The sequence below is a fragment of the Zingiber officinale genome, chromosome 1A (genome assembly GCF_018446385.1).
Source record: "Zingiber officinale cultivar Zhangliang chromosome 1A, Zo_v1.1, whole genome shotgun sequence".
Classification (NCBI taxonomy): Eukaryota; Viridiplantae; Streptophyta; class Magnoliopsida; order Zingiberales; family Zingiberaceae; genus Zingiber; species Zingiber officinale.
In genome coordinates, this window is record NC_055987.1 from 156,312,854 (window position 1) to 156,333,325 (window position 20,472).

Genomic DNA, 20,472 nt, shown 5'->3' on the forward strand with positions numbered 1-20,472 from the left:
CATCTCCCCTTCTTTTTCTCCCCTTCCCATTTCCTCCTCCTCTCGATCTTCTGCGAGAAGAATGACAACAGTAAGTCTCGATCATATCCACCGCCTTCCGTTTAATTCGCTGGTTTTTTATTTCTTCTCTCTTTTTCTTCATAGATCTAAAGTTAATTTGTTCGATAAAATCTTGCATCTCGATACCCTGACATGGAATATATCGATTGTAGAAAGAAACATATATAGTCGATAGTCATTATGCGTTTCTTGAACTCCGACAGGACAAGGGCCGCCCTTTACCCAAGTTCGGCGAGTGGGACGTGAACAATCCTGCTTCTGCAGAGGGATTCACTGTGATCTTCAACAAGGCTCGAGACGAGAGGAAAACGAGTGCCAAGGTCCACGAAAAGAACTCGCCCAGCAAGGAGGAGATAGCTTTTAAAAAAGGAGGGCCTTATGCTTCCAAACCACATGCTGTAAGAGTTTATTCATAAATTTCTTCATTCCTCCGATCCTTATCGTTTATATTGTCCGATTATCTTCTTATTGCGATGAGCAGAAGAAATGGTTTTGCTGCATGGCACCGGCAGAGCAATGAGGGATGAGAACTACGCAGCTCATCATTTGCAGATTTGGCAGAGGCTGAGTGAAGGCAGCATTTTAACAAAAGGCTTGAAGACAAATTTGGAGTACTGAATGTTCATACTTTTATGTAGTTTTGTTTTTCCTTGATTCAATCAATTGTTCTTAATGATTAATACGTATACATGTATGAAGGGGAGTATGTGAATTTGTATTAATGTGCCTATTTTATTCTTTGCTCCTGAAATAATTTAAATTATTTTATAAAAAAATAATAAAAAAAGAGGTAGCTATCCCTTTAATTTAAAATGTATTTTTTAAAAGAAAATTTTAACTTTGTTAATTTAAAGCTGTCTAGTCCACAACTTTCGACAAAAATTTCAATAAGAAAAAAAAAGAGTGAAAAGGACTATTTAACAATATTAGGGCCCTATGAATTCTTGGTAAATTTTCTGTTCGCTTAAAAACTAAAGATTAAAAATAACTCATTTTACTTAAAGAAAAGTTCTAATCTTTTTTTTTTAGTTTGGATAAAAATATTTTTTAATTACAGATCTAGTTAAAAAATTGATTAATTTATAAATATAATATAAACTTAACATTTTCTCAAATCTAATATAATATATATTATTCATTTTTATCTAATCTAACACAATATTTAAGCTTTTATTTAAACGTAACATTCATTATTATCCATTTTATTGCCACTAAAATAAGGAAAAATTTACATGCAGTCCTCAAACAAAATTTTACATGCGGTCTCAGTGCCAAAAATTTTTTATTTCCACTCCCTAACTAAATATAATGAATGTCAATTTACCTAATCACCCTTCATATTTTTTAAGTATAAAAGTCCCAAAAAAAATATAATTTCTCTTAAATTCAACAAATTAAATTATAATCTAATATATTTTCTATCAAATTAAGCATGACTATTTTCCCACCTCAATTGGATAAAAAATATATTAGATTCTCTTTAAATAATACTCAATTGAATGGAAAATATATTAAATTCTCTTTAAATGATGCTAAATTTAAAAGGAATTATATTAAGTGAGAAAAAAATCATACTCAATTTTCTACTCCCTACCCAAACATAATGGATATTTATCCAATTATCTTTCATAATTTTTAGGTATAAAAAGTAAAAAAAAATATATAATTCTTCTTAAATTCAGTATATTTAATTAGAATCTAGTATATTTTCTATCAAAATAAGCGCGACTATGTTTCTACCTCAATTGGATGAAAAATATATTAAATTATCTTTAAATATTGCTCATTCTCTTTAAATAATGGTGAATTTATAGGAGGAATTATATTAAGAGGGAAAATAACTGTGCATAATTTGATAAAAAAATATACTCGATTCTCGTTTAAGTGCTGAATTTAAGAGTAATTATACTTATTTTTAGATTTTTTATACCTAAAAAATATGAAAGGTAATTAAATAATAATATTTGCATGAGAAAATTAAAGTAAATGAAATTTTATATGGAGAGAGTGAAAATATTTTTTTTTTAAAAGATAAGAACTGTATTTAAAATTTAAGTTATATTTAGAATTTTTTTTCCAATTCACCGTTAAAAAAATAATAAGTGTACTTTTATATTGGATAGTTACAATTTATCTGTCCTTTTTGAAAATATAATATTTTAATATGAAACATAAAAATAATATTTTAAGCTTTTATGTTGGATACTACATAAAAAAATAAAAAATTATATTATATTTGAATATTTTATATGTAGATGTAATGTGCTGTATTTGTAGATTAACCTTAAATATTTATTTTTATCTAACATAAAGGCATTTTTCCAAAAAAGAAGATCCTGTAAGAATTTATAACTATTTACTTTATTAATAATAATACAGAGAATTTATGTCTAAAAAATTAGTTAAATTTTTTTTTTTCAAAATAACACAAAAAATCCTTAAAAGCTTAAAACAATTTATTAGTAAGAGAATATGAAAAAAAATAATGTGTCAAAACAAATATATATTATATTAGATGTTCCCTGTGAATTTAAAATATACTATTTTATTTTTCTAAAATGAAAAGAATCACGATTTAGTGAAAAATGCGCCCCACTTGAACTCAAAATTTGATAGCAAAAATATTTAAATAGACCACTATTTTAAGTTCTAGTTTGAAAAAAAAAACTTTTTATTATCCACAAGTCTCTTATTTAAAACAACCTTTAAGCTTCATGGAACTAAATTTTAATTAAAGTTAAATTAAATGTCAATAAAATTATCACTCTTACAAAACTTAGTTAGAGCTTACGATTATTACAAAATTTATGATCAATATATCTTACGATTATTTATAACTTTAGTTAGAGCTTTTTTTTAAATTAAATATTACCCCGACTATGATACATAATAGGGCATTCAAATTATCACTCAGATATTTACGATTCAAATATCAGCTATGTCATATTTGTAGAAATTTTTTCTTTAAATGAGACGTACTACCAAGAGATGTTGGTTTCTGGACTGAAAAATTTTCATGGGATCGGATCGGACCGGTCATTCAAGACTAGTTAGATTTATCATTTTTTAAGAATTAAATATTATGTTTATATTTTTAATCAAGATTTAATAAAGTTAATTCAATTTCAAAATAAAATGAATACATAGAAAAAAAATGACTAGGATGCTAAAAGGGTAATTAAATAAATTGTTTATTTTACTCCTTCATACTCAACATATAAAATTTAAAATTTTTATTTCTATTCTGGTACCAAATTCAATTTTGATACAAGAGTTTGAAGCTTCGTGGATATCTAGAGTGATTTAATGGATCTTTTCAATTTTCGACTTTAAGATTTTCTAAAAAAAAAACTAAAATTCTCGTAAAGGCAAGAATATGTTAAGTAAAGAAATTGCCAGATATAAGAAGAAAAAAAAGGGAGCGTCTGCATCTTCCTTAAACAAAAATACAAAATAAAACGTAATATTTAACTGCCATAATAAAAAAATGGAATAATACACAATAATATCATCGTCATCACTCGTGATCGAGCTGGAGACGACGACGCAGCACATGTAATCCCTCTTCCCCGTTTCTTTTCTTTTCTCCCATCTATCGCTCGCCTCCACCGCTTTTGATCCGCGTCCCTTGTTTTTCTCTCATCCCGGTTGCTCTGTTATTGGGAGTCGTCTCTGCCTCGATCGGCTTTGGGAGGAGGATCGTCAGCGGTTCCGTCGGCTTTAGATCCGGTAACTTTATACGCTCCTCACTTTTGGGATCCGTGAATCTTCGTGAAAAGGTTTTTTCTTACATCGGTTTTTGGTTTTCCATCTGCGGTACGTTGGTTTTGATTCGATGTTGGGCGCAGATTCTCGCCCCTATTCGATTTATTTGCCCGTGTTGTTTGATTCTTCTGCGCGGGGATAAAATCATGTTCTTGCGCTTTTGTGAAATAATTTCGTAGTTGCTAATGGAACTATGACGAAACTAATTCGTATGATTCTTTTACTGTGAATTTGAGAAGAAAAGGCTCAATTTTTTTCCCCCCGAAACTGATAGGAAATTAAGGAAATCTAGATTAACATGATTCCATTCATAGTGCGCAGATGATGGATCTCCATTTAGGTGTTTTGAATATGAAAATTATTGCATTACAATCGGCCAGTGGTCCAAAGGGTCCATTTTTTCCATCTAATTACATCCTAGGTTCGTAGTTTTAGTATTGTCTGTGCTTTCTCATCTCCTGAATTTGCTTCCGGAATTGTCAACAAAGTTGTGTTAGTTGTGCTGCATTGTTTTCTTTGTATCCCTGATGTTACACAAGACATCCTGCATTTTTGCTACATCCAGATCTCTTATATGTGAGTTTATGACCTGATGGGATTTCTCCTTTCAGATTCTGATTTGATTACACGCTGAGGTGTACCTTACTCGTGAGCTTGAACTAAGACAATATAAAATGTGGAAAAGGTCGTTCTAACAATATCTGCTGCTTTTCTATTTTCCCTGGAGTACCAGGAAAATTTAAATTGTGCTTGCTTCGTCAAATTACAGGTATGGAGGGTACTAACGATAGGGAGATATCATGTTGCAGTGTCTAGAATGGTTCAAGCATTTCATTGCTGTCCTGGGGAAGTGCTGTGATCTTGAGTTGTACCAGCAAAAAGAACTCAAGGATCCAGAACGGTTAGCTCGGGAAACAGTGTGTATGTACCTAGAGATGTATATATGCAAGATTTTGCATTAGCTACTAGCTTCGTACTTGAGATAATCTGTTTCTTATATATATTTTTTCAATTTTCATTATTCTTGGCAGTTGTGATTTGAGATTGCTATTGCTAACTTTAGGATGCATTCTTTTATTCCTCGCTATTGTTATTTGTCACTCAATCCTAGCTAAAGGTGTGCTTGTTTGTTTTGCAGTTAGTGTAAGTGAAATAGAAGCATTATATGAGCTATTCAAAAAGATTAGTAGTGCTGTGATTGATGACGGGCTGATCAATAAGGTACTGGACATAAATATTCTTATTTCCTTAGTCTGATTGATAAGCTGCAGTTAAGAATTTGTAACTATCCGTTCAGATATGGCCTTTTTCGTAACATGTTAAATGCATAGGTCTCCATAATTTCATTGTCTAACTGAAAATAGCTGAAACAATCACATTTATCTTAAATTGTAGAGGCTTACCTCTTTCTAGAAATGGTCCAACTTTATGTCAATCTATGTCTTGGGATATTCAAGACTTAAACATGTTTTGTGATTGTGCAGGAAGAATTTCAGTTGGCACTATTCAAGACTAGAAAGAAGGAGAGCTTATTCGCTGATCGGGTATCTTTCTCTCTATATATGTGTGTTTTCTGTGACTTTTTGAGTTGAATTAAATCACAAAAAGGATCTAGATATGGATGCTCAAGTGGAATTTGTCTCTTATTCCCATATTTGACTTTGTATTGTAAAAAAGGAGAAATGCACCAAATATATTTTTCTTTTGGAAAGATTGAGCTGTTTGTAATTTCAGATGGCTCTAGATTTACCCAGTGTGCATGCATCTTTTTTTGCATTTTTGCAAGCAAGTTTGATGGTTTCAACAACAATGTACGAGAAACAAAAAAAAGTTGTCTGTGAAAATCTTGTAAACAAAAATTGATGGCTCTTCCAAAAATTTGCATGAGTTATGAAATGATTTTCAAACTAGTAGTAGTGCTAATATTTTCAATTTTAGGTTCCTGTCAAACAATAAAGAGGTGTTGTGGATTCCCTTGATTATTGTCATCTCAAGGCTATATCTTTGGCTACCACTAAATTCATTTTAGTTTAGTCTATGATGTTCTATAGGCTATAATTTCTAAACTTTTTACTATTTTTGCAGGTGTTTGACTTATTTGACACAAAGCACAACGGAATTCTAGGATTTGAAGAGTTTGCACGTGCACTGTCTGTCTTCCATCCGAATGCTCCTATTGATGACAAAATCGATTGTATGCCACACTGATTTTCAATGTTTCATCATTTTTATGGTTAAATAGAGAGTAGAACCCAAATCCATCTGCTTGTTGCACCTCTTGTTTTACTTGATTGTCATATAGATGGCTCAATCTTATGGTTCACATTTCTGAGTTACTAGAATCAATATTTTGATACGATCAATATTCAATGATATTATCTGTTAATAATGTGTAACATTCATTATATTGTATTATTAAAACTAGCTGCAATATGCTTTTGTATATATGGATCATAACAAATATTGCATCTTTTACCAACTTGATGTTAACAAATCCTCACACCTAGAAATTCATTTCTTACAATTTTATCTTTTAAAATTGTTTCTTTTTAAGAACCAAAAATCTTGGGTCAAAATTACATATGCAAAATAGAATAAAAGACCTTGAAACATAACTGGCCTTAAAGCACTAAATGTATACCCCTGACCAAAGCCTCCCATACTCGGATTGCTAGTCAATGGCAATTTAAGCTTGATGATTTCACCCTCTAAAACAAGAGGTTCCAATCATTGTCCATCTATCTTAGTTAAAGCAAGTTCATCATTTGTTTTTGTGAGAATGGGAAGTTTGTGTTGGAAGGTGAATTTCTTTTGTTCCAATTGTGAAATTTAAATTGCCGATGCAATGTGCTAAAATGCTATTAATATTTCTTAGTCACTGGTTATCTAAATCCACAATGTTGGTAAGTGGTAACCTCATGGATTAGTCACCTTTGTTTAATTTTTTAGCAATCCTAAAATTCAATTTGCTTGTGTATTATGGTCCTGCCTAATTTTAACCATTATGTTTTTTGTCAAAACTAATCAATTTCTATTGATAAAAAATGTTTCTTGATTATATGGAAATTTGATTTTTTTTTTTATTGTAGTCTCTTTCAAGTTATATGACCTTAAGCAACAAGGCTTCATTGAAAGACAAGAGGTAATATAATTGTTATCATTTATATGTTTTTTCACATGTGTTTTTAAAATCTTGCTTTAAGTGTCAATTACACTAGTAATTTCATCATTTTGATCCACATAGTATATTTCAACTTTAATATCATTCCATGTAGTATACGTCTTATTTAGAACATGCTAAAAGGAAGGTCTAGAAAAATATCAGTTGTGGGGAAATTGGAAGACTCCTTGTTTATGATTTTTAGATTTAATAGAACAAAATAATGATTTAATTATACAATCCAGTATTTTGCACTAGTACTTTTCTTGTACGGTCGAATAGAAGGAAACATTTCTTTTCCAGATAAATATCATTTTTACCCACAAAAAAAAAAGAGATATGATTTAATTTCTTTTTTTCTATGGCAAAAACTTGCAGATTGGATAGCAATCTGGAATTCTGAATGGTTTCTAGTTCTAGTTTCGTCAAAATAAATTTCATTACTTAAGCTGTCCGTCAAACTGCCAATGTTGTTTGAAAGATGTAATTTTTCGTTTTCATTGGCAAAAAATTGCAGGATGGTTAGCAATCTGAACAATATTTTTAGTCCTGGTTTCCTAAAATTAAATTTCATGTTGGACAAAGTGTCCAAAATACTACCAATGTCGCTCCCAAATCTAGTTGATAAAGGTTCATATTCAGGTTATGCCTTGGCAATTAGTGTAAAAAATGTCTTAACCCATGGAATTCAGTGGCTGACCCTAAATAATTGGGACTAACATGTCTTGTTAAGCCATCTGAACCAGTTTGGCCATCTAATTTCTTCAGAATATGGATCCAGAAAATTCCTGGCTAAATTTAATACTATGCTATTACCTTTATATCTCCCATTACTGTCAACGCAAACTCAGATGCTACTGCAGCACGGAAATGTATACTTGGAAAGTCAAATTTGATAAAATACACTATGACTTCCAGCTCAGTGCTTTCAAAGTTTGGCATTAGATAGTTGCCTTATAGAGTTTCTTAAAAACAATTGATTTTGCTTTCTTATATTATTTAAAACAATTTTGTTTGAGCAATAGATTTCAGGTGGCCAACTGGTATTGAGCCTTATTTTGAATTTCTCAGTATGTTTAAGTTTGTTTCTTATATATAATTGCTAACTGCGAATCAAGAGTGCTAACTATTCAATAACTTACATTTTTTTAATCATTTTTTCATCCAGGTTAAGCAAATGGTAGTGGCAACACTTGCTGAGTCCGGAATGAATCTTTCAGATGATGTGATAGAAAGTATCATTGATAAGGTTGTTTATAAATTTTGTATTTACCGGACCTTTCCAGTTTGCTGGTGACTGGTGTGAAACTAAATTTGGATTAAAATACATTCCTTGATATTAAGGCTTGATTTTTGTTACAGCGGCTAATTGCTATCATATCTTGTATAACGTGTTATCCTTCAGGCTTCCATAGTATATGGTTTAAATTGATATTTTGTTTGGTTTTCTAAACCCCAAGTCCAGCTTGTGTATTTTAAAAGATGGACAATTATTTGCTTCCATTTATTACTTTCTTTTAGCAATTCCATCCTCTAATTAGATCCACCTTATGCAAAAACATTTGGCATCAAGTTCAATGTATATGTCCAAGATGGTTGAGTAAGATCAATATTTGCATTGACACATCAATATCTAAGCCCTGTTTATCCTAGCTATATGGGGACCATGAATAATTTCATCTAGTTCCTTCCAAAATTCTCTTTTAGTTTTGATTTGATCATTTAATCATACTTGAGGGGCATATGCACTTATATATTTAGTATCTTATGTTCCAAAATCAACTTTAGCACAAAATTCTCTCCAAGTCTTTTTAACTTCGACAAGCTTATCTACACTATACCATATTTATTTGTTAACTAAATTAACTCTTGGGGAAAAAGAACTAATTGGCTGTCATGAATTTCATGTCATTCATTTAGTTGAATGAGCAACATCACAAATGCATGGATGGAATGTTCTTAGTTTTTCACATAATCTGTTTGACTACATGTATCTTTAATGTGTAGTTCCTTTAGTTTCGGAATAATGTTTTTGTTCCTTCTATATTTGTGTAGACTTTCGAGGAGGCTGACACAAAACATGATGGAAGAATTGATAAAGAAGAATGGCGTAGTCTTGTCTTGCGGCATCCCTCTCTTTTAAAGAATATGACTCTCCAATACCTCAGGTGATATTCAGTGAACATTTTTACCTCTGTATGTCAGTATGAACAAAATTTAGGTATAAATAAAATTCTTTTACTTTTGAAACAGTTGATGACTTATTAATGTTACATGGTAAGTCATGAACAATTGACTCATTAATAAAATCAATATATAGATGATTTTGCTTGATTGTTGTCAAACAATTATGCAGATGACAATTGTAAATAACCCTTACCCGAGTGGTTGAGATATTTGAGCCCATCGCTTAGGTAATGGGTTCAATGATGCAATGATCTATAGTAGTGTATATATGGAAAAATATATACAAAGCACAATTACTTGGAACATGAACCTTCTTATTTTACTTCCAGGTGATTTTAAGTTGCAAGTCAAAATTTCCCATGTAGAAATAGATTTCTCTATTTGATCCCATTGTACTAGTCGCTAGGTATGTCTTTTACAGATATTTCATGTCACAATGAGCCATGCAGGCCCTATTCATGCATTTAATACTGACACGGCAGTGCTATCTAGATCATTGACTCTGTAAAGTCTTGCTAAAGGATGTTGGTCGTGACCATAAAGCTACCCTAGAAGTTACTCAAATTCTATTCAATAGTTTATTCTTCAAATCCTAACATCTTTATATACTATCTACCATGAACAGGTTAAGAATTTTTTTTTTATGCAAACAGTGTAGTTATATGCTGACATCCCGTTCAAGCTAATTGAACTAAACTGCTACTTAAGTGTATAACAAAGTTTGTGTTTAACGTATTTGACATTTCAGTGAACCGTCTGTTGAGCTAGTACATGGTAATTGCACATTTAGTTAAACAAACTCTCAAACTTATTTGGGGATCAACAAATTCCAAGAATATAGTGAGCAGCGTTGTTATGGTTTCTTTTTTGACAAATGTTGCTTGCTATCAATTCTGACATTGCAGTCTTATAGCTGCTCATTAAAATTGCGTTTCAATTTTCTAAATGTACATATACTTAGGCTTCAGGTGATTTGTTAAGAGTGGCTCACTAAATGATTAGGCGCCACCATTCACTGTTAACAGTTGAATGGTTCAGTTTATTTGAGAATCCATTAGCTTTATGATACATTTATTTATCATTTTGGTTTATATGATAATTTAAGTGACTACTATTGCTCACAATCATCCATCTTTTTTTATATCATAAAGTCCACTTTGTTCTTATATTATCTCTCTCTATTGTAAACTTTTCCTTACTGTAACCTTTCCCTTGTGTAGGGACATCACCACGACATTCCCAAGCTTTGTTTTCCACTCTCAAGTTGATGATACGTAGGGCTAGGCTACGTGGGTGGGAACAAACATGTCTCCTTGTGGGCTTGTACATCTCTGCCGAGTATCTTTCTAATTTTTTCCTGTGTAAATTACTAAGAAGAATGTTAATAAGTTGGAGTATTGGTTGCTTTGAGGAAATTTGGTGTGGTGATATTTGTTTAGCGACTGTATTTCTGCTGAGGTTGAGGTTTTGGTTCCTTTGATGATTTATTGAGACTCAGGATTTAAATGGCTGCTTACATTATTAGGGTTGTGTTTTAGAGTAAGAAACAGATGATTTGGTGCCATAGCTACATGCAGAATTTGATTAGATGTGGTTCTAGAATTGTTGTTATAAAACTCAAAATGATGTTTTAAGTTGATGGCGGACGTTCTTCACTGTTTCCAATCAAGTAATACAGGGCACCAGTTTTTGCTAGAACAATAGTATTGTTGATTTTTTTTTTTTTTGAACATTTTTGTTTTTTTTATTTGATGATCTAGGTACCCAGCTGTATTGTTTGTTGATCCTATGAATTGTGCATTCAATCATTTGATCTATTCTAATCTAGCAGATAAGATTAACTGAATGCTTTTATTGAAATTTGGGGTAAAAAGCAAAAGGCCATCCCAAATTAAGAGAAGACTCCTTGTTTTTTTCAAAAAAAAATAAAAATTAAATGGATATTTCTCCCGTGATTTTATTTGAAATTATCTTTTGATTTGACATTGTTGTGGAATGTGGAGGCTATTGGGTAGCTTCTCCAACGTGTAGCATTTAGTGGATAGTTTTTACAACTTCTTGAAGTTATTAAGCGGCTGCTATAATGTATAAAAGTTACTTCGTAATTGCTATAATGTGTTTAAGTGAGTATGGGATTTAGAATTTATAATGTGTAGTTGTTATAATATATAAAAGTTACTCAATAGCTGCTATAACATATTAAGAGTCTAGGATTTAAGATTTATAACGTGTAGAAGTTACTTGGTGGTTGTTATAACATATAAAAGTTACCTAGTAATTGTTATAACGTGTTTAGTGTGAGTTTAAAGTTTATAGTTTAGGATTTAAGATATCTGAATATTATTATATCAAAATATTATTTATCTATTTAATTAAAATATTTTTAAAACGATGATATTTTGATATAATAGTGTTCAGATATCTTAAATCTTAAACTGATACTAAACACGTAGTAATTACTAGATAGTTTTTATACTTTATGTCAGCTTATGTGTAATTTTTATACGGTATAAATCATAAATTCGAAACTCATCCTAAATATATTATAGTAGCTATTGGATAACTTCTACACATTATAGTAATTACTAAGTAACTTCTATATATTTTAACAACTATCCGGTAGTTTTTACAATATCGATGAGTCAAAGAGATAATTTTGAGATAAAATTATGAGAGACCCATTTGATTTTTTTTTTTTTAAAAAGGCCCCTTAATTATTTGAAAAATATGAAGCGCCGGGTTACTGAATCACAACTCAGAACTTTCATCTGCCCTGACCCCAATGTGCCCACAACAATGTTATGTAAATATAACAATTAACATAAGCTGAGGCCTCATAATAATAAATATATTATTATTTGAATGTGCGACACAATACAAAAGCTTAAGCTTGTAGCATCGCAACTCATTCAAAGCATCGTCAACTTTTACACCTCTACTTCAGAAAAATGGATGATTGTATTCTTTTGGAAATATCCAAGATAAACAAACCAAAATGCAAAATAAATGCATCATATTAGCTCGCTGAATGCCACCGTACAATAATGAAATTGTAACATAACTCATTACATCATCATCGTAATCTTGCGTCCCAACTATACTATAGTGTAATATCAAGATCCAAGATAAACTTAGCTACATACAACTCTCTTCGATGATCAGCAATCATGTTTGCCTTGCACTAGGGGCACAGACAAGTGCAGATTTCAGCTGCAGCAAATAGCACGGAGAGCCCAAAACCAGTAAGCCCAAGCACCATGTTAATTAACCCGTGAGGAGATGACATCATGACAAACATATCCATTTGGAAAACATCGGTCGAACAGACTACCAGGAAACAAGAGTGGTGTGTTTTTGGCTACATAATTTGCAGATGCATGTCAGCTGCCTGCTGTGCGAGCTCCACAACCATGGCTTCGTCAAAGAACTTGTTAATGCTCACATCTTCGCTCATACCCTGAAAAATATTTTTTTTTTCAGATATGCACTGAAATAGATATTTAAACTAAAAATAGAACAAGTGTACCTTTCTGCGTCTAGTCTTGACCATGAATTCACGAGCAAGGTGCTGTATTTGGGCTGGTTCAAGTGGTCGTAGAACAATACTCTTATCCAATGGATCACCAGGAACGATAGCCCAATGATCAAAAACTGAGAGACAAAAAGCTTGCCCTTGAGTATGGTATCTCAAGTCCGTCTCAAAGCCAAATGACTCGATCACAGGCAAAAAGGCCTGTTTTATTAAAATAAATATGTCAATAAACTAACTAGTCATCATAGGAAATGCCAAATCTTCACAAGAATTTAGAACACTTCAACAAAATGATGTAGTTCAAATGCAGAAAAAAAAATTACCAAAAGTTCAAACCTTTACGATATACACTGGTGTGCCAGGCTTAGGTACATCTTGGGTTACATGTCCTCGCCTTCGAGACAGCACAGTGTAAATAGCTGAGACACAATCTATTGGGGTTTGTATCTGAAATAACAAAAGAAAAAAAGAGGTGAAAATGCATTTCTACCAGTCATAAGTAAAACACAAGTAATTTGCTTCAACTGGTAATAAGAAGTCATACTACCTCAACATAGTAAACAGGTTCCATCAGCCGAGGATTTGCCATAAGAAAAGCTGAATACACCACTCTCCGTGCAGTGGGAATAATCTGTCCTCCTCCTCGATGCAAAGGCTCTGGAGCTATTGATGCATTTAATATTTTGAATTTTACATTGCGAATGGGTTCATCGCAAAGAGGTCCTTCTCGGGCACCCCATTGGAAACTGGAGAACCAGAAAGGCTGGCAATTAGCAAATAAGATAAAAGAGGAAATTAATTTCTTAAATAAATTAATAACATAACACATTGCTACCCCTGAACAATGGAATCTCTGACAGAATTCAACAGATTCTTGTCAACTTCACTTGGAAGAGTGTCATCTAACAAGATATTAGGTCCCTGTACACATTACACACATTTCAACGAGACTGAGGAACAAAAGCAATAAAAACAAATAGATGAAGTTATAAGAATCTGTGGTTCATCAAGGCGCTTCTGGAAGGACAATTTTGGATAGCAAATATCCTAGTGGTTGAGTTAAACGACAATAAGCAGTATCTTTACTGACTATCCTTCATCAGATAAGATGTCCTACCTGTTTGTCTGGACCAAATGCCCAAATAGACCTTGCTGAAAGCAAATCCCAGTCATAGCGCTTCTGGAAGAAATCGCTAATATCCCTCTGGCGTGCATCAATATTAACAACACCATTCTCAATATCTTCTGCTAACCCCTTCTCCAATGGCTCTGCAACCTATACATGAGAAGAAGGCAAGTTCATACCCATCCATGCCATCAACTGCCACAATTATCAAAATCTTTTTGACAGTAGGGGCCTACCATGGTAATTTTGTTCCTTTTGTTAGGTGTTTCTGCAAAACATTTCATTGACGATGTTTCAACCACTGTCTCGCAAAAAGTAACAACTGGATCTGCAACCTAAAGGATTAGATTTTGTTAGTTCTCAGCAAATGGACATGATTCTACTAAAACACATTAGGTTCAAGGAATTAATTGACAAACCTTAACTTCAACTTCAGAATAAAGTTCCCTCAAGTCTTTCATAATCGAATCAAGATAGATCTCTCCTGTCCCCAGGATAGTGTGCTCCCCTGACTCTTCAACCTTTGTAATAGCTAAAGGATAACTCTTACTAATTTTTCTTAGGCCCTCCACCATCTTAGGAAGCTCACTTGGGTTCAATGGTTCAGTTGCAGTCTTCACAACTGATAATGTATTGAAGCGAAGCGGCCTAAAAATGTACACATCTTCATCCATATCCAAAGGGCACAGAGTTGCTGTCTTCATTATTGAAGCATCAACACCTTCAATTAGAACCCAAGAGCCAGCAAGGGCTTTACTGATCGGAATCCGGTACCGAGCCTGATATACCCACAACTTGGTAACTTCTTTAACAGTCATATCTTCTTCATCTTCAGGCGAATATCCTTCTCCAAGCACTCGCAAAGTTTGACCAGTCTGTATAGTACCACTATAAACACGACCAAAAGCATCAAACACACTACAATCAGATTTAGGGTAAAGTTTTGTGACATTGATCATAAGAGGACCAAATGGATCACATTTTTTCATAGCTTCAGCAATATATGAGTCCAGAGGCCCTGTATATATGTGCTCCACCTTCTTCATTGCAGCATCCCTAGCAGAGGGAATGTGCTGCACAAGCATATCAGTGAAACCAGTGGCTGATCCAAAGACAGAACTACAAGCCAACCTCAACAAAGGTCTCACGTTCATCTTATAAGCTGCATTACTCAGTGTAACTCCAAGTTCAGCAAGAGTTGACTCAACACTCTTCTTATGTTCTCCAATGACTTGACTATAGATTTTGTACAATGGTTCAAGAATGAATTGAACAAATGATCTTTCTCCTCCACCCATAGGAGGTTTCTTTCGGAATACTCTTTCGTCAGGGTGATAATATAGGTCTCCCCACAAGCGTGATGCAAATTTCGAGGAGTCAAATGGTATGCCATGAAGCTTGACATATAGCTTAGCAAATGATTGCAATGTGAAAGACCAGCCAGCACTTGCACTAGCAAAGCAAACATTTCCAGCAACAGGATCAACCATTTGGGTACCTCCAACTGTTGTGGAGCAAGAGGATATCAGATCATTGATAGTTTCCAATGTGTGCCTCAGCTTAAAGTATGCATCAGTAGGAGGCAGCTTAAGCTCTGTTACAAGTCTATCAACCTAAAGCAAAAAATTAAAAAAAATGTAAAAAAAATATTGGTTCAGGTGTGTGTGCGTGCGCGTGTGTGTGTGTGTACATACATATATTAATGTTCTGACAACAATAAAAAAAACACTCACTTTATTTATAACCACCACTATTGGCATTCTTTCTTGGATTGCATGCCTTATAGCTCTTTCAGTATTCACCTGATCAATCAACAGTAGAAAGGAAGAATATATTTCAGTCTACAAGTTTTTGGAAAAATGTTCCCAATTAAGACAGCAGCTAGTTAGATGAATAAACCTATTTGTTTAACTAAAAGCAGCAAATATGGGGTAAAAAAGAGGACAAAGCAAATAGATTTTTCTCCTAAAATATTATAGATAATTGTGATAACTAAACCCAGACAAAGATATTTATGACCACATTCGAAGCTTAATATGTTTTGCAATGAAGTGCTTAATCACTACACTAAATCAGCCATGAGATTTTTGCACTCATTTGAAGCTTGATATGTTTTGCATGTACCATAAAATGGACAACAAGATGATATTCTTTATTGAGATTGCCAGCTGCAAGTTGTTGTATCCTCAAATAAAACTGTCAAGGGTTATCAAACTACTGTCAAAGATTATTGCAGTGTCGCATTAGTGTCTATACTCAAAGAAGGTATATAGATGCATTATTTGGGAGGGATAACTTAATAGTTAATGCAAATGCATTTAAAACTCACAAGGATGGTTAATATCATGATGTCAATTGGCGGCATTGTGTTGATTAAATTTAGAGAGAAGCATACAGCTTCACAAACCAAATGGGAAATATTTAAATGACATTAAAACTATCTTAAGCCGTTCACATATTTTATGTATTCCGTGATTCTAACAATAAATATATTTCTATCCAAAAGCCTTGCTAATTGGTATTTTAGTCATCTAGCGAGCACCTATTTCAAAAGCCAGAAACAACATTAGGCAAAATGTCTCATAAAAGAAAACTACTAGGAAGCACCTGAGAAGTGTATAATGGAAAAAGATTCCACAAATTGAGAAGTATTGCTGGAATTCAAGCATAATTCACGAAGAAAGAACTCCATTTACCAGGAAGTGCATTTCTTTAAACTTTGATGGTCAAATCAAGTCTGTGTAAAGACAAATCATAAGGAAGGAGATAAAGCACAGTACAATACCATAACACCTTCTGCAGCATCCACAACCAACACGGCTCCGTCTGCTAAATGAAGTGCAGCAGTCATCTCATCTGAGAAATTGACGTGGCCAGGAGTGTCCATTATGTTACAAAGATACGACTTCGCGTTGCTATCCTCAAGCACGAGAGACATTGGCACAGACTTGATCGATATCTTCCTCTCCTGCTCATCGATCCTCGTGTCAGTATATCTCATATGCCGCTCGCTTTGAGAATCAAAAGTGGAGATCTCGTGGGTCTGTTCAACAAGCATGTCCATGAAAACCGTTTTCCCGTGCTGGAGGTGTCCCACGAGCGCCACATTGCGGACCAACGAAGGATTGGAGGCAAGACCTAGCAGAAACTCGGTGGAAACGTAGGTGGAGGAATCCTTGACCCCGACCTCGAACTTGAGGGTGCGGACGGGTTTGATAATGGGCTGCTCCAGAGGCTGCTCGTCCTCGTCCATCACGAGGGTCTCCACACCCTCACCGTAGACTTCTTCAGCTGTAGGGTAGTACTTCTTGTCCTCGGCCAGAACGATCTGGTTGGCAGCGGCGTCGACGTCCATGTCGTATGGTCCGCCGGAAGTGGTGATCCAACCATTGGAGGCGGGACCTGGAGAGGATGAGCCAGGCTCGTCGTCGTCTGAGTGGGCAGACCCGTCTGCAGATTTATCTCCGAGGGAGGCGTCCTCGTCGTCGTCGGAACCATGGTCGGACTCGATCTCAGGTCCGATGTAGTTGCCGAATTCGTCGTAGAGGCTATCGTCCATGAAAGATTTTGGAGGGAGATGGCTAGGGTTAGGGTTTCTCGAGACGAAAAGTGAATAACGAATATAAAGCCCACTATCTTTCAACACCACTGACTCTTTTACGAATTGGCATTGAGGGTTTTTTTTTTTTTTTTTTAAGCAAATAGTCCAAACATAATAAAGGCCACTAAAAAGGAAGCCCGAAACGAACAAGGCAGAAGGCCCGAATGAAGATAATCTTTGAATAACCCTTTAAATAGATTCCTCAAAAAGGACTGGGCCGCATCCGAGTTATAGTATAAGGATAGATTATTCAAGTTGTTATCTAAATATCTATTTAAGTATTTATTTGATCCTCAGCTATAATAAATTTATAATTTTTTTTTTAAATAGGTGTACAATCAAAGAATGCTATTCTTTTTTGTGTTTGCTCCGAATATTTTCTGATTTACTCTGATAATCAGTGAAAAAAATTTATGGGGTCAAACCGATCACCTTAAAATTAGTCAATGAGACTAATTGAATTTATCAATTTTTGTTATTTTAAGGACTAGACCAGTGCATTATTTGGGTTCAGCCAGATTTGTTCGTAGCTGGCCAAACTATAATCCGAGTTCCACCGGATTATGCCCAAACCAAAAGTAGCTAGAGCTAGGGGTAAAACCAATGAATGGGCTGATGCCTAAGATTTACTGCCGATTGAGGCAAGTCGAACATCTGACCATTGCTTGGATAGCTAGAGTCAACCTACGTTGCATGGCACGAGCCGCGTCTATATATGGTTCGAGCTTCTCTAATATATAGATATGTGAAATTAATGGTCCTTCTAGTATCGATCCGATAGATATGGAGAAAGGTATATATAGATACATAGACGTTAAGTGCATGGTGGAGTAAATCTAACTTAGATCGTTAATTCTTGAGAATTGATCCCTAATTATAATATTAAAAATGTCATACGTTTATCATCTGTGCTACAATCCTTGAGGGCATAGTTTGAGCTTGTTTATATTACATATGTTTAGGTGAATAAAATAACTTAATTCCAAACTTACCCAGTGCCATAAAGTCGTGTTTAGCCTAACACATGCAGTTCTGACCACACATCGCGAAATTATTTTAATAAAAAATTAATTTGTATGTCATTTTCTACGCAACGTTGATATGAACCTAACAAATCCATGCATCAGAGACTTAGGCTATGTTTACTTGGGAGAGTGGAAAGTAAAATTAAGGAAAAGTTTCCACAGTGGAAAAGTTTCCGGCGTTTACTTCATTAAAATTTTCCGAAGGAAAAGTAACGCAATCCATCCGCGGATAATTTTTGAGCCAAAATCGATCACCTCAAAATCGGACGGAAAGCAGCGGATGGAAAAAAAAATGACGCATGTACCCCTTTTGCATTCACAAAATTACATCATATACAAAAAAAAATGACGCATGTAGCCTTTTTAACTCATAAAATTACACTATGTATCCAAAAAAATGACGCATGCACCCTTTTTGATTTACAAAATTACATCATAAGTATTCACCTTCCTCTATCAAGGTAAACAAGTGTGCAAAGGAAAAGATTTCTTCACCATTTCTTTTCTCTTCCTCCAAAGATAACTTTCCATAGTTGATTTTTTTCCTTTCCTCATCCACACTCTTGAGTAAACATAGCCTTAGAGTAGAATCCACGAAAGATTACAAATCTTGAACTACATCGATCCAATCTCTACGATCTCCAATAAGATAATATAAGATCTTGACCAAGTATGTATCTATACATATGCATAAGCTGTCTATAAGGATAGATTGACGAAAATACTGAACCTGAACCTTGACTTAAAAAGTTAAAAGTCATTCGTCGCCAACGAAGCAAATATCAAGTTTGCCGGTTTGACTATTGTAATCGATCGATTATTGTGGCGGCGAAAATTCTGCAACTGCATGCTAAAACAGTGTAAGCTTCTTCGTCATCGTGGTCACGTCATTCTCCTGCATGATAAATTAAGGCGAATGAAACCTGTAAATCAGTTTTGCCTGGATTGCTGGCTGTTGATACTTACTTGGTTGGTAGATTAATTAGCTGATTAACTAAAGCCGATCATTTAATCATCACTGCATACCGAAGAATTTTTATTGCATCAATTTTTTTTTGTATTAATAAATGATGGTAAAAGATGACTATCTTCGTTCTAGTATTCCTGTCAATCTATCACAGGTCCAATACAGAGGAGCTAGGTAAATCACGGATGAATAAAATTAAAACGTATGAAGGAGATATTTATCTCAACTATGTTGAGATTTGAACCCTGAATCTCATGATAATAGTATCTCATATACGAACCACTAGATCTCAGTATAAAACCTGTAAATCAGTTTTTTAACACGAATTAGTGTAAAAATTTTAATTTTTATTTGAAAAATCATTGATCTCAATATATTGGTGGAATTGATATTTTATGTCATTTATATTATCAAGAGATCGATATGAATAAATAGAAATTGATTTCTTATCATTCTGAGCTCTCTAGTTTCATATGCTGAATTTTAGACATTTTTTTTTTAAAAAAAAATGTGCCAATTTATGACAAATTCATTGATTCATTGCCAATTTATGATGAATCCAGGGTTAGTTGTAGCATTGGCTACATCATGTCGCAAGCTTTTGTGACGAACTAGATTTCGACACTAGGGGGGTCGTTAAGGTAGCGATTTTTTTTTTTTATAACGAACTAAATTTTTGTCCTAGAGTTTATAAATATTACAATGAATTTCAAATTTTAACATTGATTGGCAACAAAAATTGTGACAAAATATTATTTGTTGCTATGTTAAGACGATTTTATTTCGTTGCTAATTTTGTTATCAATTAGCTATTAATTCTATTTTCGTTGCTAAATATCTTGTAGATTTTGGACTAATATGTTTTGTCCCTAAATTAAGCTTTTTTTGTAATGGCTGTAGCAGATTATTTTAATTTATTTTTTAACTTATGGGTATACTAATTAGGGTTTTGATTTTAGGGATTGAGTTATAATATTAAACATAAAAAAATTTGAAATCAAATTTTTTTTTTAAGTCTGCAGGAGATGTGCGATCCTAAAATCCTAGGG

At 33.6% G+C, this 20,472-nt stretch overlaps 2 protein-coding genes across 3 annotated transcripts; one reads left to right on the forward strand and one right to left on the reverse strand.

Moving 5' to 3' along the window:
- Positions 1–3,561: 3,561 nt before the first annotated feature.
- Positions 3,562–10,702, forward strand: LOC122038124 (calcineurin B-like protein 3). 2 transcript variants are annotated; one of them, XM_042597733.1, is made up of 10 exons: positions 3,562–3,839; positions 4,437–4,510; positions 4,595–4,746; positions 4,964–5,046; positions 5,310–5,369; positions 5,911–6,019; positions 6,915–6,967; positions 8,154–8,234; positions 9,041–9,153; positions 10,393–10,702. In XM_042597733.1, the coding sequence occupies exons 3-10, from the start codon at positions 4,626–4,628 to the stop codon at positions 10,448–10,450; spliced, it is 678 nt and encodes a 225-aa protein (XP_042453667.1). In that variant the 5' UTR covers positions 3,562–3,839; positions 4,437–4,510; positions 4,595–4,625; the 3' UTR covers positions 10,451–10,702. The 2 variants fall into 2 exon arrangements, with proteins under 2 accessions (XP_042453667.1, XP_042453666.1); XM_042597732.1 differs by having other exon boundaries at positions 3,562–3,789.
- Positions 10,703–12,168: 1,466 nt separating this feature from the next.
- Positions 12,169–17,476, reverse strand: LOC122038126 (110 kDa U5 small nuclear ribonucleoprotein component CLO-like). Its single transcript, XM_042597735.1, has 10 exons — positions 16,616–17,476; positions 15,564–15,632; positions 14,250–15,443; positions 14,067–14,165; positions 13,822–13,980; positions 13,540–13,625; positions 13,252–13,450; positions 13,041–13,151; positions 12,699–12,905; positions 12,169–12,629 (listed from the first exon to the last, which is right to left on the reverse strand). The coding sequence occupies exons 1-10, from the start codon at positions 17,387–17,389 to the stop codon at positions 12,531–12,533; spliced, it is 2,997 nt and encodes a 998-aa protein (XP_042453669.1). The 5' UTR covers positions 17,390–17,476; the 3' UTR covers positions 12,169–12,530.
- Between the last annotated feature and the right edge of the window lie 2,996 nt (positions 17,477–20,472).

Bases quoted from the DNA above. Each gene is read 5' to 3' on its own strand.
- LOC122038126 (XM_042597735.1), bottom strand. From the start codon at position 17,389: ATGGACGATAGCCTCTACGACGAATTCGGCAACTACATCGGACCTGAG. The intron at 13,626-13,821 runs GTAGGACATCTT...TAATGTGTACAG, and splicing joins CATTTGGTCCAGACAAACAG to GGACCTAATATCTTGTTAGA. The intron at 12,906-13,040 runs GTTTGAACTTTT...TTAATAAAACAG, and splicing joins CACCAGTGTATATCGTAAAG to GCCTTTTTGCCTGTGATCGA.
- LOC122038124 (XM_042597733.1), top strand. From the start codon at position 4,626: ATGTTGCAGTGTCTAGAATGGTTCAAGCATTTCATTGCTGTCCTGGGG. The intron at 5,047-5,309 runs GTACTGGACATA...GTGATTGTGCAG, and splicing joins ATGACGGGCTGATCAATAAG to GAAGAATTTCAGTTGGCACT. The intron at 5,370-5,910 runs GTATCTTTCTCT...CTATTTTTGCAG, and splicing joins AGAGCTTATTCGCTGATCGG to GTGTTTGACTTATTTGACAC.